This window comes from Drosophila mauritiana, chromosome 2L, assembly GCF_004382145.1.
Source record: "Drosophila mauritiana strain mau12 chromosome 2L, ASM438214v1, whole genome shotgun sequence".
Lineage (NCBI taxonomy): Eukaryota > Metazoa > Arthropoda > Insecta > Diptera > Drosophilidae > Drosophila > Drosophila mauritiana.
Genome location: NC_046667.1, coordinates 16,342,994 through 16,367,276, shown reverse-complemented (window position 1 = coordinate 16,367,276; position 24,283 = coordinate 16,342,994). Strand labels below are relative to the sequence as shown.

General features: G+C 44.1%; 1 protein-coding gene across 30 annotated transcripts; it reads right to left on the bottom strand.

Moving 5' to 3' along the window:
- Nucleotides 1-23: 23 nt before the first annotated feature.
- Nucleotides 24-20,071, bottom strand: LOC117135128 (myosin heavy chain, muscle). 30 transcript variants are annotated; one of them, XM_033295179.1, is made up of 18 exons: nucleotides 19,771-20,071; nucleotides 19,044-19,187; nucleotides 17,813-18,193; nucleotides 17,676-17,739; nucleotides 17,509-17,607; nucleotides 17,204-17,307; nucleotides 13,862-14,269; nucleotides 12,873-13,043; nucleotides 11,296-11,885; nucleotides 9,509-9,626; nucleotides 7,911-8,174; nucleotides 6,189-6,398; nucleotides 5,081-5,967; nucleotides 4,437-4,515; nucleotides 2,928-4,103; nucleotides 1,957-2,862; nucleotides 1,185-1,248; nucleotides 656-744 (listed from the first exon to the last, which is right to left on the bottom strand). In XM_033295179.1, exons 1-17 carry the CDS (start codon nucleotides 19,972-19,974, stop codon nucleotides 1,204-1,206), a joined length of 5,850 nt encoding a protein of 1,949 aa, XP_033151070.1. In that variant the 5' UTR covers nucleotides 19,975-20,071; the 3' UTR covers nucleotides 656-744; nucleotides 1,185-1,203. The 30 variants fall into 30 exon arrangements, with proteins under 30 accessions (XP_033151068.1, XP_033151063.1, XP_033151051.1 ...); XM_033295180.1 differs by lacking the exon at nucleotides 9,509-9,626 and adding an exon at nucleotides 8,867-8,984; XM_033295181.1 differs by lacking the exons at nucleotides 4,437-4,515; nucleotides 9,509-9,626; nucleotides 17,204-17,307 and adding exons at nucleotides 4,834-4,912; nucleotides 10,214-10,331; nucleotides 15,322-15,425.
- Between the last annotated feature and the right edge of the window lie 4,212 nt (nucleotides 20,072-24,283).

Here is a 24,283-nt window from a genome sequence, read left to right as displayed (position 1 = left end):
TTGATTTACATTTATTTTGTTCCTTTTTTGTATACTTTTCATTTAGTGTCAAGTGATGATCTTATCTCCCTATCACTGCTTGATAGAGTCAGAGTTAAACATAAACATAAGCGCAGTGTGTAGCTCGTGTCGTCCGTAAGTCTTGTCTGGTCTGCATGACAAACAAAATTGGGAGTACATATAGAGCAAAATATTCGAACTGCGGGCGACATTTACCGGCGGACACTTCCGCGGGGCCTTCATTTTGACGGGGCTCACAATTCGCGATTATTCTCATGCTGTTCGGTTGAGAGAGTCGATGGTTCTTTCATAGTTAGTTGGTTGAATGCATTTCGAAAGTTGTATAAAAATATATAAATACAAATACAAATACAGGTCCAGCGAGCAGTGTCCCCATGGCAAATGTCGCGCTTACACAATAGCCTGTTACTGATCACTTATGTATTATGTATGCTAATCGATGGTGATCGATTGTTGTTATATGATTTCATTTTTTGCCTAAGTGCATCTGGCGTTGTTGGTGGTTTGCCTCCCGTCGTTTTCGATATTTATTTTGTTATAGTTTTATTATTTTGTTTTTAAATTAAGAAATTAAATTAAAATCATAAACATAATCATTATGAAATATCATTTAAAATAAATTAAAAAATGAAATGGCATTTAGAATTCGTTTTCAGGAGCAAGGTCGAATCTTGGTGGGAAGGCCAATCCGTCGAATTGTGGCCTAACGGACGTCGCACGGGGCTGCGGAAGAGAGATAAATCAGTTGATTAGAATTAGTTCAAGTATAAGTACTATATTAAAACATGCCGGGTAAGGGACAAGTCGCCATGTTGGATCGACTGCACGGGATAGAACGATAACGAGTACGCCTAGCACTCTCTGAACACGTTTTGTAGTGCCAGCGAGTGGCGCGGTGAAAGAACGGTAACTGAGGTACGTAAATGCTCTTCGAGCGAGAGATAGAGTGTCTTGCTTGTGTCGAATGAGAGTGGAGAGAGAACGCTTGACGAGTACGACAGCGAAACGATACGGATACTATGAGCAACGACAACGAACGAGTGAGCGAGACAACGAGATGAGCTGCGGTTGATTGACTGACTGGTGTGCGTGTGCGGGAGTGGGAGGGATGAGTTCCGACACAACAAGAACGGGTCAAGACGTGCACGAACACGTCCACTTACAAATGTTTCAAGAAAGTTTCTACTGCTCCAGCAGCGCGCTCTTGCGGCCCTTTGACGCTGTCGGCTGCAGTACACATGTACAAATACAGTTTATAATAATATAGTGGAAGAATAGTATTGTTTTTTCTCTTTTTTGTAAATAGTGGTAAAGAAAGCATTTCGATTGATTTAGCCTGGTGCTGCAGTTGGTTGCTTGCTTATTTATTTGCAATATTTTTTTTTTTGACTTTTTGTCTGGTTTTCTGTCAAAATGAACGCATTCTTGGTTGGTATTCGATGAATTGATCCATTGATTTCTGATTGGGGTGGCCTCTAATTTATACATTTTTGTCTGCTAGCGAATGTCGTGTGATGCATCTATATTATTGTTATTAGTATTTATTTTATAATAATTCTTATAAGCTATAATTCTCTTTGCATGGTTTTGTTCTCTCATTATCGTAAATGAACCATAATTGGATCGCTATATAGATTTTTTATTCGATGGTGATGCCTCAGGCTTAGATCTGTTTTCGTAAGAGGAAGCAGAGCATACGCGCGCAATATGAAAGGGAAGAATATACACATTATTCAATAACTGATCCAGAAATAACGTGAGTGAGAGTGAGACGCAGATGCAGCAAAATGAAGGCTCAGAAGTGTTCGATTGAGAGAAGTTCAAATGGGCTTTCATATTTACTTTTTTCTCTGAGTGGGTAAGGTCATTGTGGGGTCTTAAGGGCTAAAGGGTTGTGATGATGAAGGCATTTGATGCCATTGTTCAATAACTTACCGCTGGGCTGGCACCACGACCGACAGAACCGGCACGTCCCTTGGCGCGGAATTTGCTGATGGCCTGCTCGGCCAGATCGGCACGCTCCTCGGCCTCCTCAAGCTCCTGCTGAGCCTTGCGGAATTTGGCCAAGTTGAGGGCGGCGATTTCCTCGGCCTCCTCGATCTGCCTCTTGTATGTCTTGATCTTCTGTTGCAGCTTGTCGACCAGATCCTGCATGCGCTCGTGGTTCTTGCGGTCCTCCTCGGACTGGAAGCTCAGCTCCTTGACGCGACGCTCAGACTTGCGCAGGTTCTTCTGGGCATCGGCGTGCCTCCTCTGCTCACCATCCAGCTCGTTCTCGAGCTCGCGGACGCGCTGCTCAAGCTTCTGAATGGCCTTCTTGCCTCCCTTGAGGGCGTTGGCCTCAGCCTCGTCCAGACGGACCTGCAGCTCCTTGATCTGCTGCTCGAGGGCCTTCCTCAATTTCTCCTGGGTCTGGGCATGATCCTGCTCAGCGCGCAGCTCATCGGCCAGGCGGGCGGCATCGACCATAGCCTTCTTGGCCTTCTCCTCGGAGTTCTTGGCTTCGTTCAGGAGTTCGTCCAGGTCGGAGTGCAGGGTCTGCAGCTCGGACTCCAGCTTCCTCTTGGCAGCGGAGATGGAGGCGTTCTGGGCGGACACTTCGTTCAGCTGCTCGTGGGCATCGGCCAGCTCCTGCTCGGCCTGGCGACGGCCACGGTCGGCCTGCTCCAGCAGAGTGCGAGACTCTTCCAGTTCGTTCTGGAGGGCGTTGGCACGACGCTCGGAGATACCCAGCTGTTCGCGGGCATCGTCGCGGGCGCGCTGCTCCTCCTCGAGGGCAGTCTGGATGTCCTTCAGCTGCTGCTGGTAACGCTTGATGTTCTTCTGGGCCTCGGCGTTAGCCTAAAGTAAAGGATAAGAATAAAGGTTAGTCAGGTTAGTGACTAGGCATCAGAGGTTGAACCTACCTTGTTGGCGTGATCCAGAGCAATCTCAAGCTCGTTGATGTCAGCCTCCAGCTTCTTCTTCATGCGCAGGGCCTCAGCCTTGCCCTTGGCCTCGGCTTCGAGGGAAGCCTGCATGGAGTCGAGGGCACGCTGGTGGTTCTTGCGGGTGTTCTCGAACTCCTCCTCCTTCTCCTGGATGCGGCGGTCGATCTCCTGGCGCACCTGGGACAGCTCAAGCTGAGCGCGGAGCACCTTGTTCTCCTCCTGCTCAAGAGCGGCCTCAGCCTCCTCGAGGGCAGCCTGGAGCTCGTCCTTCTCGGCTTCCAGGCGCTTGCGGGCCTTCTCGATCTCATGGATGTTGCGGCCACCCTCACCGATCTGGTCGAGCAGATCCTTGACCTCATCAGCCAGGTTCTTGTTCTCACGACGCACAGCCTCCAACTGCTCCTGGCCCTCCTCGTAGGCGCCCTTAAGACGGAACAGCTCGGTGGAGTAGTTGCGGCACTCCTTCTGGGAGGCATCCAGCTCAGCAGCCAGATCGTCGACCTTGAGTTTCCACTCGCCGATGATCTTGTCGAAGGCCTTCTGCTTCTTCTCGGCAGCGTTGGCAATGGCGTTGGCACGGTCGACCTCCAGCTGCAGATCCTCCACCTCGGTGGAAAGACGCTGCTTGGTCTTCTCCAGGCCAATGCACTTCTGGTTGAGGGACTCGATGGTCTCCTCGGCCTCGGCCAAACGGGCCTGCAGCTTCCTCTTGGCCTCCTCCAGCTCCTCAGAGCGGGCAACGCCATCGGACTCGTACTTGCTGCGCCACACCTGGGCCTCAGCGTTGGCCTTGCTCAGCTGGCGCTGCAGATCGGCCTTGCCCTCAGCCTCCTCCTCAACCTGCTCGCGCAGATTGTCCAGGTCGTGCTCCAAGTTGCGGAACTTGCCCAAAAGGGTGGCACGCTCGCGCGACTCCTCGTCGGCCAGACGCTTGGTGTCCTCCAACTGGGTGGTCAGAGAGATCTTGATCTTGGACAGCTGAGACACCTGGGACTCGGCCTCCTCCAGCTGGCGGAGCAGATCGGAGTTCTCAATGGACAGCTTCTTCTTGCTGGCATCGAAGTCGTTCAGAGTCCTGTTGGTCTCATCCAGTTTCGACTGCACCTCGTTGAGGGTGTGCTGCAGCTGCTTGGCGATCTTCTCCTGGGCAGCCTATTATTGATTTAAGCAATTCAATCATTCATTAGTTTCAGGATGGGATTGGGAACATTCATAATTGATTGTAAGTGTGGCATTTTGGTTTCGTGTCAAGTGCTGTACAAGGCATTTGGGGTTTAGTAGATCAAGCTTGGATATTACTTTAGTGGCGGTGGGTCGTTTTAGTTTTTACATAATCGAATTTTCTTTTGGAGTTTCGGTGTGGTTGCGTTGCAACTACGTTGATACTATACACAGATGTAGACGTGGCTAAACTAGAACTTTCAGCATATAAATTTACAGCATCGCGGTGAGAGCAATAATATATGTAGAGATCAAATTCAATACCTTCTCGTTGGTAATGTGGTCGACACCGGCGCGCAGATCGTTCAACTGGCCGTAGTACTCGTTCTTCTCCTTCTCAGCCCTGGTTTAGACAGATAGATAGAGACACAGAGGTTCGTATTTCACGGGTTAGTTCATGTTTGTGGGGGATAAAGACAGAGACAGATACAGAGGCGAGAAGCGAGCGAATTGCTTTCCTTGCGTTGAACCTTTTCAAATAACCTTTAATTTCATTAGACAGAGAGAGAGATAGAGGGACACACAGACGTAGTTCGTTTGTACGTAGTTGTGTGGTAGCTTTTTTATTTGTTGGTTGGAACATGCTGTGTTCAGTGTGATTCTGTATATGTATGGATCGCTGGACGTCCCTGCTCGGGCGCCAGTTATCACGACATATTACCTTATCGCGACCCAGCTGATCGCAGGCGGTACGAGTCTGATTCAGCTCGTTGTGGCAAGTCTGGCGATCGTGTTCAGCCCTGGATTAGCAAATGGGTAAAAAGAGCAAAGAATCTATTATGTTGGGTTCGGCAATCAAAGCTCTTCGAAAGAAGACTAGACTGTAGATCCTTCAAGATCTCTCTATCTCGATAGCGTTGGCACCTGAAAAAGCTAGCCAGAAGTCTAATAATATGCGCAATACTTACTTAGCCTTCAGCTTGTTGAGCTGGTCAACCTGCTCGGCCATCTCGGCGACGGCATCGTTGTGCTTCTTGCGCAGGTTAGCCAGGGTGGACTCGTGCTGGATGTTGGCCTCCTCAAGATCGCGACGCAGTTTGCTCAACTCAGCCTCACGCTTCTTGTTGAGCTCAATCTGGGCAGAGGTGGCACCGCCAGCCTCCTCCAGACGCTCGCCCAATTCCTCGAGTTCGCGGGCCAGATCGGCGCGCTGCTTCTCAGCCTTGGCGCGGGCCTGGCGCTCAGCCTCGACCTCTTCCTCGAGCTCCTCGATGCGGGCCTGCAGTTCCTTGATCTGGCGCTGGTGCTTCAGAACAACGACCTGCTCGTCCTCGAGCTTGGCGGTGATGGAGGACAGCTCCTTGTCCTTGCGCTGGATGGTCTGCTCGAGCTCCTTCTTGTTGCGCTCCAGATCGGCAACAGCCTCCTGGGTGAGCTTGAGGTCGCCCTCAACCTTGCGCTTGGACTTCTCAACATCGCCGCGCACCTTCTTCTCGCGCTCCAGCGAATCCTCCAGTTCATCGAGGGTCTGCTCGAGCTTGGCCTTAACCTTGTTCAAGTGGTTGATCTTGTCCTCGGCAGCCTGGAGCTCCTCACCGGTCTTCTGGTTGGTCTCGCCCTGCATCTTCTTCTCCTTGTTCAACTTGTTGATGAGCTCATCCTGGTGGGCGATCTCGTCGTTCAAGTTGCGGATCTGGTGATCCTTGGTGGCCTTGTCCTGCTCGGCCTTCTGGACGTTCAATTCCAGATCCTCGATGTCCTTCTTCAGGCCAGAGATCTCCTGGTCGGCCTTCTTCTTCTGCTGGAACAGCTGGTTGCGGGCATCCTCCTCCTGAGTCAGGCGCTCTTGGATATCCTATTGGAATCGAACAAAATTGTGTGGGCGTGTTAAGTGGGTGAGTAAGTAGGCGATCGGTCACTCCTAAATTTAGCCAAGTGCGCCAGTGCCCAGAAATAGCCGAGCAACTTTCATGCTCGATTGCCTCTGATCAATTTCGCGTTTTCCGCTTTCGTGGCACTTGGATTTATGCCATCGCATAAATGGGATTTAGTGTATGGGATTAATGGGATACTTACGCGCAGCTGGTTCTCGAGGTCGTTCTTCTGGGCGGTCAACTTGGCGTTGCGCTCCTGGTAGTCCTGCAGGGCACCCTTCTCGCCGGACAGGGAGTCCAGCAGAGCGGTCTTTTCAGCCAACAGCTTGGCGTTGAGGGCCTCCAGCTCCTTGCGCACTTTCACTTCAGCGGCATGCAGTTCCTCAGCCTTCTTGGCCTTCTCCTCCAGACGCTGTAAGTCATTAGAGGCATTTGATGGGTTAGAAGGGTTGTTGCCGGAGCTGATCTCCTCAGCTGGCTGGGGTTTTGGTGGTGGTTCGACGGCGGTTGGTTCGGGCTGAGGAGCAGCTTCTGCAGTCTCTGCTGGCGGAGCAGCTTCGGCTGGAGCTGCTTCCTCAGTGGCACTGGGTGTGGTCGATTCGGTGGACTTTTTCGTTTTCTTGGCTTTCTTTTCATCGGCCATGGTGATGATAAATCACTTTCTAAAACTTCTAATTAAATGTGAAACTCTCTTGGAAAGGGGCTTTTCACAATTGTCAACTACAATTCCAATTTGAATTCGTTATCTTGATGCTAGCTATATACGATGCCAGCCAAGATGCTCTGTGGCTAATGTGGCTCTTTTGCTCAGATCGATTGGTTCTTCGTTAGGGGTTCGATTTTTTGTGGTACGCGTTACCGCGACGGCGACTGGTCAAATACAACTGGAATGGCTGCTGCAAATGCACTGGGCCACTTTGGCTATAAAATTAGCAAAAACGCCCCGATGCGAGCAGAACGGCACCAGAGCAGAGCAGAGCAGAGCAGCGAAATGGCAGCTGCTGCCACTTGGCATGTGTGTAATCGCCTTGGTTAGGAGGTAGCCATCATAATTCACGAATTGCTGGCATTGCTATAATGCTATACTGCGTCGGTATGGGGCCTATCAAGTCGCACTTGTGCGGCGGGACCAGCAGGTGTACCATCTTAGGTATATATAGATCGGTTAGAAATATCGTGCGTATGGATGTACATATGCATGGTAAATTACTCATCGGGGATCGGAACTATACGTGGGCATCCTCGGGCATTTTTTATTATTTAATTAGCAAGCTAATTGGCAAACTAATTGTGGCTCTTTAAAAAATCCCCAGCTATATGGCAGGGCCAAGAATAGATCCCAAGACTACAAGTCATAACTTTCGAAAAATATTCATACCCAAATACATACAATGTACGTATGAGGGGGGGTTTGAGAGGTGAAGAGTTGTTGGATTCCAGGGAAATGATTCGCCTGTGGAAAACAGAGGCCACATTTGGCCCGAAAGTGCGAGGAGATTATGACAGCGTCTATTTTTGGGCTGGCCCAGCGATTGGAATCAGATCGTATCGATATGTTCGGGCAGCTGGTAGTGGGTGGGTGGTGGTTCTCCCTCTCATTGGCCCCGCGATGCAGTTATTAAGATGTGTGCTTAATTAAGCGCAAGAATTTCGCATCGAAACAATGTTTATGACCATTGGCTAAAATAAGATTGAGTTGGGGATTTGATTGCTGCTTGCAGCTGCCCCAGCTCATCCAATTACCCCAGACAGTGACCAAATGGAATGGACACACCAGGGCTACGGCTACATCAACGTGTTGCGGTCACCGAATGATTGTCACCAGCAACTGTACTGTCCAAGTTCATCCGCATCGAACCACAAGACCACTAAGACCCCAGACCCAGCCAGGTCTCGTTCTCATTCGTTCGGGGGGAATACTCACGGCAATCTCATCCTCGATGCGGCTGACGTTGAGGAGGGGCTTGACCTTCTGCCACAGTTTGTACCAGGGCCAGGTACGGAGCTGCAGGTACTTGCGCAGATTGCGCTGGACAACCTTGAGGGCGACGCGCTGTTCCTGGAGCTTCTTGAAGCCCTTACGGGACAGGTAACCACGGGCCCAGGCCTGCATCCAGGACATGATCTTGCCCAGACGCTCATCACGGAACTCCTCCATCTGACCCAGGACACCGGCGCGGAAGAACACCTGTTTTTTTCGTATTGAGTTTTTTGGTTGGGTGGGGGGGAAAGAAATAGGTTAGATCTCTGTTGGTTCCATCTACTGAAGAGCGCGTGCACTAAGCGGAACCAACACTGTTCTGGGAGCTTCTGGGGAAACTCATTCAGACGGCGTAGGTTCATTCATTTTTTCTTTTTTTTTGCTTATGCTTAAGCGGTTCTTCAAAAACACTTTTGGACAGGTTGAACTGGGATATATAGAGGATGGATGGTACAAACAAGAACAGAACAGAAAGGTACATAAACTCACACATACAAACGAAACATATATTGTTTTAGTATACGGATGCAAATGGGATTAGAATACAGGCAGATGAAAACACTCAGATGAGACTAAGATAGGCAGTATAAAAGTCCAGATCACACAATACCTAGCCAAATCATTGACTAAAGCTGTGTACTAGCAGCTGAAAAGTCAGGATTGGACTAGGATTGGTCGAACCGGAAGTTATATCTTGTGCAAGTGTGCAGTAGTGTGAAGTGAGTCTTGACAATATCTACCGATTGGCCTAAACCTCAATCAAACCCTGACGAATTGAGAAATTCGATGGCGCTTGAGTCAAGTTAAGCGGACTGGGAAACATTGTCCAGATTCAAGCAGTATAGTGCAGATGATGTAGGTTGTGAATGAATGTTTAAGATATATTGTCGGTCATATACCTTTGTGTTACCCAAACGGTACTGATCTTCGGGCAAATCGATATACTTAATGATAATTTCAGTGGCCTTTTTGTCTTTCTCAACGCCCTGCAATAGCTTGGGGCACATGATCTTGTAGCTGTATGGGGGTTTGTAGTTTGAAGGTATTGTATTAATTAGTTTCAAACGATTGGTTAGTGTAAGATGGCATACATACTAACTAATTTTGTATTGGTTTTGGTGGGGTTAGATTAATCAACTAATGACTAGGAAATAGTAGAGTTACGTCTAGGTAAGTTACTACTAATACGGATACACCAATGAACTTTTGGGTTTGGGGGATGTGGGGTTGGGGCTATCTTTTGGTAAAGACTTTGGTTTGAGGCTTGGGTGTTTAGAAAGGATCAGGATTGATGTATGGTGTGTCCTTCCATTAACTTATACAGACAGAGAGATAGAGAAAAAAGACATGCGAACAGAGTGTCCCCGGTCAAGACTCTAAGCTTTTTGCTTAGTTTGCATCTCGACAAGGTCCGACTCCATGGGTGTTTTCAGTTTGTTGATGCAAAGTGTAAATGTATGTCTGGTCATCAGTTTTGGAGCCATTGACAAAAGGAGTTTTTGAAGTAATCAAGTGTATATAGAATGTTTGATTGTGCGTGCCTTTGTGTTACCCAAACGGTACTGATCATCGTTCAGTTCGGTCGACTCGATCAGAACCTTCGTGCATTTCTTGGGATCCTCAATACCCTTGATACCCTTGGGGTTCAGGATTTGGTAGCTATATGGTCACATATAGATGATGATAATCAACATTAAATGATACTACAGTATACTAAGTATCGATTTATGGTTTAGTACTTCTAGCTTATACCTTAGTGTTAGTTACAGTTGATCTTAACGAGAAAGTCTTTCAAAAAGGAACTTCTACAAGAATACTTTCGAACCCATGCTTTGGGGTTTTAAGAGTGTTTAGGTGTTCGTGTCTACATGTGTGTGTGTGCGTGTTGGAGTGGGATTTCATATCATATCATTTCCGGGATTGGGGAGAGAAGTGCTGAACTGAGCGCCCTTAGTAGAGTTATGTTGCTGTTTACCTAAAGGGCGCCTAAAATCTGTTGGATGCTGTATTGGTTTTGTATTTCATTTGTGGATGCTTTTGACTCGTATCGCCTCTGAGTGGCATTTGAGATACGAGTGAAGTTCAATTGTTTTGTATTGAGAGAATTGGATTCGAATACGAGCTGTGTGGTATTCGTCAAGTGTGAAAGGGATATATTTCAAATCTACTAATTGTGGGAAGGAGCAGAAGAAAGAAATAAGTCCAAAATGCATGAAAATTCTAAACGGATTGGAACGTTTATATGCCTTGGTGTGTCCAATGCGATACATATCGGGATCCAATGCGGTGGATTCCAAAATGATGGATCCACACTTTTTGGGATCATCGACGCCAACAATGCCAGCTGGGTTCAGGATTTGATAGCTGCAATATGGAAATATTTATACCATCGTTCCCACCCGGAACATTTGTGACTTATCAACCCTGTTGTTTTCTTTTTTTTTTTTTCTGTGTGTAAAGTGTGAATGTATATATGGGTATATTGTATTGGGGAGCTCTCCCGTTGAGGTTCTCTTGAGCCCCGTATCAAATATTATTGACTACATAAAAATTCTATTGAGCCATCCACTCATAAGTGTCTGCTATTGCAAAAATTTTGAAGTTCTTTTGCCAGATTAAGCTTAGGTAAATAAATATCTTGATCATGCCTTGGTGTGACCCAGACGGTACAGGTCTTCGTTCAGCTCGGTGGACTCGATCAGAACCTTGGAGGCTTTCTTGGGACAATCGAGGTCCTTAATGCCACGGGGGTTCAGGATCTGGTACCTGTCAGGATGTAGAGTTCGTTTTTGATTCCATACTCAGAACAAATCGTGATACACACAGTAAGCCTTAAGACGGAGATACACCTAAACACAGCACTGAAACTGGAATTGATTTCTGGTACGGTACATGGTACATACAACGGAGGATCAACGTGTGGGGATTCAATTGAAAGATACACTAGTCATACAATTGGAGTGAGTACATTCGCTTGCATACACAAGGTGGATATAAAAAGGAAAATTTTTTGCGTGCGTGCCTTGGTGTGACCAATGCGGTACATATCGGGATCCAGTCCGACGGCTTCCAAGCACTTTCCGGCAGCATTCTTGGCCACCTTTTCGGCCGCCATGATGGCAGGTGCCAGAATCATGTAACTATAGTTGAGTATTACAATTCACACGTTAATAATCGATCATAATAAATAGATTACTCATAAAGCTAACTGGTGCATGTACAAGTGACCGAAAGTGCTGAACTATAACTGATCTTGAACTAAGTGTCTTAGTGCTAGTGTATTAATTATGTTGTATACGTAAGAGAACCCCTTGCAACCGATACTTACCGCATCTTGAAGTCGGGGTACATCATCCTGTTGGGGAAACCCTTACGGCAAATACGGATACCTTCAAGCACACCGTTACAGGTCAGCTGGTGCATGACCAAGTGGGCATCAACCACGCCAGGCTGCTTCATTTCGTTGGGAATGATGCAACGGACGAAGTGAGGCTGGGTCGAACGCAGAGTGGTCATCAAGCTGTTCAACTGCTCCTTGTAGGCCGACGAGACGGTAGCGAAGCCACCGCCCTTCTTGCCACGACCTCCCTTGGCCTGTTCACCGCCACCCGACTGGCCGGCGTGATCGGCGAAGATTTCGATCAGCAGCTTGTTCTGCGACTTCTTGAACTGGTCGACAACGGTGTCGTTCAGAGGATCCTTGTTCTTCTCCAACCAACCGGTGATGTTGTAGGACACGCAACCAGCATAATGGGCAATGGCGAAGTGGGCAGCCTGCTGACCGGGCTTTGGAGGCTTGGGCTTCTGGAATGGAGCCGACTTGCCCAAATGGGTGTTGGTCAGCTTCTCCGAGAAGGTCTGATCGGTGGCCTTGGGGAACATAGACTCTTCCTCCAGGATGGACAAGATACCCATGGGCTAGTGGTAAGAAGAAGCGAAGTTTCACTCGTTAGTTTCTTCCAAGATGCTTCTGTGGGGCTAGTTACATATTTTTTGTTTTCTAGTAAAAGCACGCATTTAAACTAAAGTAACTTTTTAACATTTTATATAAGCGGCATATCGCTTCACTAAGACGACTTACAAAAACACATTAGTACATAGGACTTACCCCTTACTATTTTAGTGGTGAGTCGTAAAGTTGCAAATGCATTAACTGTTGGTGCTTGTTTAGCTTAAGGCGATCTTACAACTAGGTTAACGGAAATTAATATCGATTAGATTATATTATATTAGATCATTCTTCAAGGTGCACTTTAATCGCAATTGTGTATTATTGTGTAGTGGTCAGCTTGGGCTATCTGCTCTGATAGATAGTTATGGCCGTGTCTGTACCTTTTCGATCAGATCAATACACAATTGCAGATCCATGCCGAAATCAATGAAGGTCCATTCGATGCCCTCGCGTTGGTATTCTTCTTGTTCCAAAACGAACATGTGATGATTGAAGAATTGTTGCAGTTTTTCGTTAGTGAAATTGATGCACAATTGTTCGAAACCGTTGTACTAGATCGAGGAACGGAACAATATGTAACGTAAAGATAAAGCGGTGTTAATTTGGATGTGGCTTTCAATGTTTGATTTCGTCGGGTTAGTTACTTTCGGTTTTCCCTCGAACTCTATCTGGGGATTCTTCATTCTGGAGAGGCATGACATGGATGTGGGTTTGTGTGCTTATAGTATATGCATATATATATGGAGCTAGAAAACGCTTGTGGGCGCACTTCTCCGCATGACTGAAACAATAAATATATATATATGCCACCCCTATCTGGGATCATCAGTTTTAGATGATTTGCCATTCAGGGTGCCGAAAACTTTATAAATAAACTTATTCATATATGTTGACAGAACAACGAGCGATGGCGGATATTTTTGGCTAGGAAGGTTGGTTGGGAGGAGACGAACCTTTTCAATCAGATCGATACAGGCCAACAAGTCCATACCGAAATCGATGAAGGCCCAGTCAATGCCTTCCCTCTTGTATTCTTCTTGCTCCAAAACGAACATGTGATGGTTGAAGAATTGTTGCAACTTCTCGTTGGTGAAGTTAATACACAGTTGCTCGAAACCGTTGTACTAGATATCATATTTTTGGGGGAAATGGTGCGGATTGGTGGGATGAGTACATATTCAAAATATTTAAAACCAGTGCTTGGATGGGGCATGCCAACAAAATTCCCTGACATTCAGAACACACTCATTTTACAGATTACCTGAGATCACTGTGGCGGAAACCCATCCGCAGATTTCGATTCACATTGAAAGTGCTAAGACATGACATAACAAACGAAAATAATTCAGTGCATTTTTCAAGTGCACACAATTCAAAGTACGCAAAGAGAAAACATGGAGTAAGTTGAATCTATTAAGCACCTTTTCAATCAGATCGATACAGGCCAGCAAGTCCATACCGAAATCGATAAAGTCCCAGTTAATACCCTCCTTCTTGTACTCCTCTTGCTCCATGACGAACATGATATGGTTAAAGAACTGCTGCAGTTTCTCATTGGTGAAGTTAATACACAATTGCTCGAAGCCGTTGTACTACATTGGAGTTGGGAATATTTACAATTTATAATAGTGATCTATTAAGGTAACTACGGATAGTGCTGCAGTATATCTTTGTGTTGTTTGGTGGGCGTTTTAGTGCGAAGATAGGTTGCACCTAAATATGTTGTTCCCCGAGTGATTCTGAATCGGAGTCTGAATCCCTATCTAAATCTTTAAGAGACACGTGTTAGCAGGTCGGCTGGTGATGGCGTAACCCAGTCATAAAAAAGATTTGGGCTAAGTCATCACCAGCTACATCTGACTAAAATCCCTCAGAGTGACCACAAGTGAGCAACCTGAGAGGATTCCACTCAGACCAAGTCCCCAATCCGTCCGATACTCACCTCGAAGATCTCAAAACCAGCAATATCCAGTACACCAATGAAGTGCTGACGCTTCTGCTGGGTGTCCAGAGTCTCGTTACACTTCTTCACCAGCCACTTGAACAGACGATCGAACACACCCTTGCAGAGGGCACCGATCGAGTTGGTGACCTGCTGGACGTTACGGCCCTGGGTGACGAACTCGTTGCCGACCTTGATGCGGGGCTTCAGCAAGTTCTTGTACAGCTCGGCGGTATCGCAACCGAACAGCTTCGACACACGGCCACCCTCCTCCTCGCCGTCCTGCTCAGCCTGCTCCTCGCGACCACGTTGCTTGAACTTCATGCCACCCATGTGCATGACAGCGGCGGTGATCCTGTACACATCCTCCTTCTCCTGCTTGGTGAAGCCCAAGATGTCGAAGGCTTGCTGTTGGTATAAAGGTTTTGGGGCGAAAAATTGCGGAGCTTTAGTATTTTGTCATTTAACATCCTTTGGTTAATCAGCTTTTATTGGCATTATTTTTTTGGGTTTGTTTTTGAGCATTTTTTCTGTGGATCAGTGTGGCTTACATCTAGTAGATCATGCACAACATGCTTAAACGGTTTTACTATAGACTACAAATAATTTCGTATCGAACAGCGTTATGGTTAGTAGACCTACGGGTGCTACGGATAGCTAGGTTTACCAGGTGGCTTAAGTATTCCGGAATCATTGGGAAACGCGTGATTTGCCGGGTTGCTTAAACTCAAACAAGACAGATGAAACTAGAAACTTTCTGTGGGACATACTAGTTGTTTTTTTGTGAGGTTTACGTGCTATATTTCTCAACCAGTTGGTGAGGACGGCTTTCGGGTCAGTCTTTGGCCGTTACACACTAAAACTATCATAGACACAAGGAATACAAACTTGAATTTGTACAAAGTGTCGTTTGCAGGTACAAATTACAGGGGTATTCACACACACGCGCTCTTTTCTATCTATAATTATGAATATCTTAGGATAACATGATGCAATGACATTCCAGGCATAAAGTCAAAGTCGAGTAAAACAGAATCGTCGTAGTCAGGGCATTCGTATTAGGTACAGGTACAAAGAAATTGACAGGACATCGGCTTAAGGACCGATTCTTAGGATGCTTTTTCGGGCAAGGGTTGCGACATTCGCCATTCCATCATTCTTACTCTCTAGAAGTTCCATTTTTGGGATCGGATTTTGAAACGGAACTTGGGTAACGGAAAAAAAACATGGAAGAAAAGATAATCACAAAACACTGAAAATATATTTGTTGGTTTCGGTGTGTTTGGTATAGCTCATCGGTTCGTGGGTTCCTTGTCGTTCAGACGTTACCGATATTGGATGCATATATATATACGGAAAGTGGCTATATGTGTGTGTGTGTGCGTGTCTGTGTGTGGGTGAGGTGCAGTTCGCTTGTGTGGGTTTTGGGGTAGTGTGTGCTTGGTTTGGCGACCACTTACATCTGCAAGCTGGAATTCCTCACCGTCATCCATGTTGGGTACAGTTACTTTACCCTGGGATACGTTAAAGTAGTCGTAAATGTTATCGGAGAGGAAGCACATGTCTACATACACATAGTTGGAAAAGAGGTTTTTCTTTGGTTTAGCAAGAAGAACATAACTTATGCTCTAAGCCTAGGGTTTCACATCCTCAATGCACATGTGCCATATGCTTAATGCTGTGTGTTGTGGTGTGTGAGAAGTGTGCGTTTGGAGTGTGTGTATGTGTCTTCGACTTGGGCGTTATCTTTGTGCACTTTTTCTTTGCCAGGAGCAGGCTTTCATCTCGTTCTATCATTTTATGGCATTCAATTACAACCCGGTGTCAAGTGAGAAATCGAATAGAGGGCTCAACTGTACAGATTCAGTGCTTGGTCAACAGAGATCATTCCTGCTCCCAGCTGAGGGATTCGGGTCTATTAAGTGGCAACGGTTTTGTGTATGGTACAAGCGGAATTTTGGATTGTGATGCAAAACTACGTGGGAAAAAACTAGTAAGAATATATAGAAAGAGAGAGATAGAGAGAGATAATTCCGGAATAACACTTGAAAGTTAACCATATGTACACAGATGTCATAGCCGTCACTACATAGAGCGAAAGATCGATATGATCGTGCTCGGATCATTATCAAACATCATCAGTGGAGTTTAAAAAGAAAAAAATTGAATACGTAACACTGGTAAAGAAGATATCTTTTTACAACAGTTCCGAGCTGGAGTAGGGTTTGCTTTGGGAAACACTGGACCTGCACTTCAACTTACGTCAGTTAACTCAAATTCTTCCCCATCGTTGACACCGGGTATCCGTGTTTTGCCCTGGCAAATGCCGGGATAATCACCAATATGTTGGCCCAGAAATACCATCTCTAATTTACGCGAACAAAAAGACTCGATGATATGTCATCATATAACTTAATATAAAGGGATATGTGTTTGTGTGAAGGTTACTACGCCCTACCTATTATCATAAAATCTTTCTGAGTCTCGTTATTTGGATTAAGTTGATTAGCTTCTATATTAGGTTAAGAGTTAAAAGATTTTTTTTCTTTGGCTAGCTTGGCAAGCTTTTTGAATTTAGACCAGGACATGAAATTTAGGACATGGAAAAACGTACATATATATGTACAGGAGTATTCATTTTGGACAACATTGAGTGTACAACACAGAAGATAGTTATGGGTTATGTTATGTTTTCGTGGGTAGTACGATAATGCAGATAAGTAACCATTTTTGTATGGCCTTACATCCACGGCGACCCATTCCTCGCCATCGTTGACGCTGGGTATGGTCGTTTTGCCTTGCGAGACAATGCGATAGTCGTATATGTTGTTCGAGAGCAGACAGTATTCTTTATAGACATATACACGATATATATGCGAACAACATTGTACGATTGTTATGAAGGGTGTAGTTGTATGTTGAGGTATTTGGTGGAAGGTATGTGGAAGAGGTAGAAAGAAATTTGTTCAATAATGATCCTATTGAAGGGGTTTGAATATAAGTTAGTTGGATATGAAATGGGTTAGTACTTCCTTTGGTGGTGGGTGGGGGGAGGGCTGGGGGTCTCAGTGAAAGCTTTCTACTATGAGTATCCAATTATCCGTTCCTTGGGATGTTTCATGGCATAGTATTGGGCTACAGCTAAGCGGATATAGGGAGTGGCCTAATCCATTTACGATACGATAGCGGTACGCAATAGTTAACCAACTAGCTATAAATTGCTCTAAAATAGATTACGATAGATCAAATAGTAGTAGTTTAGCCAAATAAGTAATAAGTATCTAAGTGTCAATCAACAATATAAAAACGAAATTTAGAATCAAATAAGGAGAGGGCAATTACATCGGTGAGGGAGAACTCCTCAGCATCATCGATACTGGCTACAGTGACCTTGCCCTGGGAGACAATGTGGTAATCGTAGATGTTATCGGTCAACAGACAAATGTCTAGACAGATAGTGTGTATATAGAAAGTACATCGATTAATCTATGGAATCAATTTTGAATGGGTTTGTGTGGGTTGTGTTTTGTGTTCGTGTGTGTGTCTTGAACCTAAACCACAACTAAAAGAGATTTAAAAAGAACTAGATAGTTCGATGATTCTCTGAATGAAGGATGTATGGATGAGTAAGTGAGACGATTGTATACCTTTAACACCGGCAACGGAGCCAGACATGATCTGGTAGAAGATGTGGTAAGAACGCTCCAGGGACTGCTGGGAGATGACACGGGCCTTCTCCAGCAGATCTGTAATGGTAAGAGTATGACATTAGGATCCGGATTAACATTCACCACGTGATAAAGTGACAACTTACAGGTCTCAATATCAGCACCAGCCAGTTTACCAGTGGGTCCGAAGTGGATACGGATGAATTTACCCTGGTTAGCAAGGGGATAAGTTCAAATTAGTTCATTTCCTACATGGTGATCTATCAAGTGCGGGACTACTTACGAAACGAGAGGAGTTATCGTTACGCACGGTCTTGGCGTTACCGAAGGCCTCAAGCACAGGGTTGGTCTGCACAACCTGATCTTCCAGGGAGCCCTTGCTCTTGGCGGCCTCATCGGTCTTCTTGGAGGCACCAACAGTGGCGAAGTACGCAATGACCTTCTTGGTGTTCTCAGTCTTTCCGGCACCAGACTCACCGGTGATCAACATAGATTGATTCACGTGGTTGGTCAACATGTCGACGTAGGCACCGTCAGAGATGGCGAAAATATGGGGTGGCACCTCATTACGGCGCTTGCCACGGTACATCTTAGCGCAACGGTTGGTATACACGGGGTAGCGCTTGTAAGGATTGATGGCAACGCAGAAAAGACCGGAGTAGGTCTGTTTTTCGCCAAGAAAGATGGGAGAGAAGTTGCTTGTTAATACGGTGAAGATCTCTGTGTAAATTCATCTTTTTTAGAATTCTTGGAAAGTTAGTTTTTGTATCGGGCGATTCAGAGCAACTCCAATGGTCTTTTGTAGTTTTTAGCAACTGTTTTGGTTTTAAGTTTTCAGTTTTCCGAGTGCTCATAATCGCCCCATAGACAGAGGAAAGTTTCAAATACGTTTTTTCTTATAATTACGATTTTTAGTAACAGTTTCGGTTGTCTTTTGGTCTACCAGTTTTTTGGTGTTCGGTTTTGTGTTATAAGTAATTAAAAAACTAACTACGATGTTTCAGGATACTTGTTTAAAGTATTTTTCTGTTTGGGTTGGGGTAATGATTGATGGTCTGCTTGGGGGTATTCAGCTCGACTTTCTTTGAGTGTTGAGAACCAATTCTTGTGGCTTTGATTGTGTGGTGTGTGTGCTGTGTGTAGAACCGTTTACTTTCCAGTTGTGCGGTTCATCCGACTGGACGGCCAAGATTCATTTTAATACAAGCTGTATTAGTGCATACGTCACAGGAAATGAGGAATTAGCTGGGGTTATGTTTTTTCATAGGGCTTAATAAAATGAGTTTCATAAGTCCGAAAAAGGAGCCAATGACTAGGGTTAGCAGTCTACTCAATTGCGTTAAGTACTTTAAAGCTATGTTTGGAGACTAGTTGCAGTAGAGCTCTAATCAAATTTTGAATAATTTTAGGATGTTTTTCTTTTTCATAAGTGTGAGTGATTGGCGGTAGATAAGCAGTTGGGTAAGAACATAGAACGCATACTTGTGTGCCACCCTTGATCGGCAATTACTTACGTAGATCAGCTTGTTGTAGTATCTCTGTCTCAAGTTATGGAGCACAGAGGCATCGTTAAGGTATGTCAAGTTGGACATATCCTCGGCTTTTTCGTATTTCGGGGGGTTCACTTGCTGGAGCAGATCTTTCTTTAAGTCTCGTGTCTGTATACCATTTTCGTTCGATTGTCGGATTCAGTTCGATTGGTTATGTTTAGTTTTTGTACAACATTTGTTGGTTAGACGTGTTGGGTTAGCAGTTCGTTTTTGAGATTGAAAGAGAGAAGAAGAGATACCCATACATTAGTGAGTTTCTGGCAGTACAACACTTACGTAGATGAGCTTAGCATAGTAACGCTGACGCAGATTGTGCAACACGCAAGGAGTGTTAAGCACGGTCATGTCGGCCATATCTTCAATTTTTTCGAATTTTGGTGGATTGACTTTTTCCACCTTCTCGGATTTGATATCTCGTACCTAATCGTATATGTAGGCGAAATCTATAGTTTCATTCCAATTTTGTGGCTACATTATAAGCTATTGAAGTGTATAGGGCCATGACAAAGTCCCAGTCTTATGCTATCGATTGAAAAACCCATCTTGTAGTACCAAGAAGAATTCTTCATTGGGTAGCAGTTGACTAACACTTTAGGACGACCATAAGTACTCGACCATAAGACTCTTCAATAGCTTGATGATATTTTGTTTTTTTTTTTATGCTGAAGCCTCGTGTACCCGATGACATTACCTCTCCACCCTGCAGACCAACGGAGACGATATCGCCCTTGGTGGCCTTGATCTCACCAAGGAGATAACCCTCCTTCTCATCGGGGATCCAGCAAGACTTCTTCGAGTCATAGGGTTTCGATTGATCGATACGCCTTTGCTCCAAAGACACGAACAGGTATGGGGTGGGATCCTCATCCTCCTGATTTGCGACTGGCTTCGGCATCTTGCTTAAATTTCGTTTAGAAACTTAAAAACTCGAAAAATAATATTGGGACTTTTCAAAATTTCTTTGTTAATCGCGTCGTGAGCCCAAAACTTCCCTGTAAATATACAAATGAAAAATAATATTTATTGTACGGTTCTCAGACAAGCATATTATTTTTGGAATTTTGTTCGAAGTCTGATTTTTTTTATGGATTTTATGCTTTTGACCCATTTTGACAGCAGCAGCAATAGCGGACACTAAAACAGTTCTACGCGTGTGTGCGTGGATAGGATTTCGAAATTAAATTTCGATTTCCAAATATGAACATTTTTCCCGTTTCGCGCTTTCGAAATTCCCGTTACCGTAACCGGATATTTATTTATGTGTGGCTTTGATTTTATCTCACACCTCAAAGTTAATTAGGCCTGGTCGGTGCTTGTGTTGTTGTTTTTGTTATAAACAGACAACAAGTGAATTGTGTGGGTTGTCGCCTAAATATAGATCACGGATCCGATACGAATAAGTATATGTATACCACTTATATATATATATCAGAATGCTTTGCATATATACGGATTTTCGGGGCGTTGGTATTTGTTACGTAACGTCAATTTTCATTTAGATATTTGTGTATTTTCTCCAGGTTTCTTTGTGAAAAAATCTACAGACTATTGATACGCCGAAAAACTCAAATTCAAAATTTATTGAGGTTAAACTGTCACCACAACTCACTCAACTGGTAACTACTACCGTTTGGAACGCGTTTTCGATATTTCAAAAAGCTATCTCGATAAGGTGGCGTGTTCTCATACAAGCAATTCACGAGATCGCAATGATTCCTTTCAGTAAACTTCGAAGGCGGAACGATTTTCGACAATCCACACTAAATCGACAATCGAAAATCCGATTCGAATTGACGCGAACTTTTAACGAATGCGTTATTTTTAAAATTCTCGAAATTATTTCGAAACTAAAGTCACATACATATTCGTCTATATGTAGTTCGTAATTTCGAGAAGCTTTTTGGCTCATGCTACCACATGGCACACATAGACATAAGGTATATGTGTTGGCGATCTCTTTCTAATGTCTTTGGTTATTTTTAAAACATATTCGAAATTATTTCGCCCATGTATATGAGCCGACAACGAATTCGAGTATTCTAAATCTATTTTCTATTTAATAGCATGCCACGCATATGTCTCGGCCACACAGGTATTTGTGTATGAAATCATTTCGCCAGTAATTCGAAATGGCTATTACAGCATTTCGAACTCACATCGAAACACATTTTTTTCTTTTGATGAAGTAACAGCTGGCTGTCTCTTTCTGACATTTTAATGATCTATTTGCCTTAAAATTTTTTAAGTAACCGAAAAATAGAACGATGAAAGACGTTAAATTCAAAATTCTTGGGCGAGAAAGGATAAACTAGTTTTTCGTAGGAGTTCTGAAAGCAAGAAAGAAGTTTCCTTATATCCTTGTTACTTCACTTTCAGATTGTTACACAAGAAGTTGAAGATAATTGCATAGTTCTCAGTAAACCAACTTTATCTTGAAATTAACGCCTATAGGTTATGTTAAGTAACTGATGTACTTCCTAAGGAAATATTGTTATTTGTAATCCAATTCGATTCGATAATCCGAGGTATTCCGGTTCACTGTTCTGATTGTCACAGAGTTTTAATAGATCCGTTTTCGCTAGGATCGTAGTTAAAGCACACACACACACTTTTTTAAATTTCCCGATTTTGTTGCATATATAAATATATATAGGTAGTAATAATTTTAGGTTTATGCTTTTTGACAAAAAGGTCAAATTGTTGCTGCTGCCGCTGATGCTGCTGGGTGGTAATATCCAAAATCAGAGATCGCACATCAAAGGTGTTGCACTTACGCGCTCGAAAGCCGTTCTGAACCGTGCAACCGGTAAACTTGCCTTTTATACGGGGCAACTTGATACCCATGGATCCCGTAAGACCCCGAAAGCTTTTCGATTCGACGATCGGTGTGCGTGGCGCTGTTTCTGTTTCGGTTTTTCTTGCTCCCTTTTTCGGTCTAGCACTTGGCTGCTCTGATTCCTATTCCTCTTCTCTAGCAAGTGGGCATTTCTATGGGGGATTGCGGGATGGTGGACGGTATATGTGCGAGCATATGATGCAATCAGGATCGTTGCGGAATCGAGAGCGGAAAGCTCTTTCTCCGACGGTTGCGATTGCGTGAGCTCTCTCGCAATTCTCCCATTAGTCAAATAGTAAAATTCATTTCAATGACAACTTTTCCGCCGTGAGGCAATTCTTCTCCGCCGGAATCCCTCTCTCTCGTTCCAAGGGGAGCTTTCTTTTTACTTATTTCACATATCATTTCTAGACGCACACATGTGTATGGCATGGTGGGATCTTTATTTGTTTTTCTCGGTGATCATTTTTCGCTTTTTGTTCTGGTTTTGGTTTTTGGTCACCTCAATGCCAATCCGATCTGGCACCAATGTGGGTGGAAACCAGGGGGAAAGCAAGCGGTCAGGCGGCGCTATGTGGTTTTCCTCCTAATCTGCGATCACTTTACGATCAGTGGCTAAACAGCTGTTCGAGAAGACCGATCGTATGCTATCAATGGCTAAAAACATTCGTTTGTTCATGGTTCAGTTGTAGAACGAAAAAAATCCGATCCTTTGAGTTAATGATTGATGATCTAGCCTAAGGATCAGCCATAGAAAACTCATGTCTACCAAAACTATAAGTGTGAACTTCAAAATAACATAGATGGGCTAGAACATGCAAGCAATCGCAATGCACAAAAAACGAAATAAAACACATAGTTGAAGAGATACTTTAGATATAGATAGATAGACAGAGAAATGCCACATCAAATCAATGTAGTCGGCGTCCTTCAGAGCAATGCGATGCGAAAATCTTTAGGTTTCAATGCTAAAGCCCAATACAAATACGATTGCAAATACGAGTGCATTATGAAATTCGTGTTGTAGCGATTTGTCGGGAATTTATCAAATCTATACCGCTGACAAAGAGAATTATGATAAATGCCAACAGAATTGAAATGGTCTCCCCTCTTACAACGATGTCAAATTCCGACACAGAAATTATTCATAATTTTTAGCAAAATTACAAAATTTCATGTGCAACATTTTTGGCAGAGAATTATATGATAAATGAATACACCCACTGCAAGGTATTCAAAAAAATACCTTTCGTAATGAGTTGGTCCGTCTTAAATATTCAATATTTAACAATGATTATTGTGTAGCGGAAAAGAATACGCAAAAAAACAACTCATGAATTCGGACAAAAACAACTTTCAAACATTTTTTGAGGAATATTTATAGTTTGAAAAAGATTTCAGTTCTCATTCAAGTGTTAGTGCTTTTTTCCTTTATTTTCGGGGCAGGGTTTGCTGCTCTCTAGTCTTTTCTCACATATAAAATTATAATACTTTTTGCTAAGTTTCTGAAACAAAATCTGTGACAGTGTGGAACAGAATTGTGGGCAAAAAGGCAAAAACATAAATTAAGCATTTTAAACCAATTCCAAGAACAACAAACAACAATTTAGCACCTGACAATAAATTATTTATTGTACCTTTAAAAGCCAATGAGTTGGTTTGGCGTAATATTTAACATTTAATATTTAATAAAAAAAAGGTTTAGTTACCATACATTTTGGTCTATTTACTTATTCTAGATGTTTCCCTTGCTCCCTTAAGATATTCGATGCGAAAAAAGCGAATCCAATATTCTGCTCCCAATTTTTTGTTCGAAAAGCACAAAAACATTTTCGTTTTGAGTCATTGACGCAAAGCAATTTTTGCATTTTAGTGTCAAGATGCTGATTCTTCTTCTTGTGTATTTTGGCACTGGTGGTCCCCCATTTGCCCAAGAGGGTGGTGGAGGGTGCACATGGGTTGCTTGTCTACACGAGGCAGCAACAATTATTGCTTGCAATGGGCTATTTCAAAGATGCGCCGCAATTCTGCGATGTGCGAGGTCCTCCTCCGCACCTGCACCACCCAAAGTCGCTGCCAAAGAGAAGACACTTTGAATGGCGTTTCTATCGGTGGGGTAGAAACGAGGATTGGTTGTGACACAAACGCAGATCACTGGGAACTATATGGTACGTTGCGTAGTGGGTATGTCTAAGCCATAAAGTCGGTTAGTGGATCATTTGGTTTTCTATTAGGCTCTTGCTCCTTTGCACAACCAATCATAAATCATCGTCAGCGATGGCAGATGGTAAAAATAGTACGAAGATAATTTATGGGTCAAGTACATATTTAACGCAGTTTTTGAACATATTAAACAAAATGTAATATT

Excerpts from the sequence above, each read along its gene's own strand:
- LOC117135128 (XM_033295177.1), bottom strand. The coding sequence starts at position 19,974 with ATGCCGAAGCCAGTCGCAAATCAGGAGGATGAGGATCCCACCCCATAC. Across the intron at positions 11,886-13,340 it reads GTATCGATCTGATTGAAAAG|CCCATGGGTATCTTGTCCAT; the intron begins GTGCTTAATAGA and ends TCTTACCACTAG. Across the intron at positions 2,863-2,927 it reads CTCTGGATCACGCCAACAAG|GCTAACGCCGAGGCCCAGAA; the intron begins GTAGGTTCAACC and ends CCTTTACTTTAG.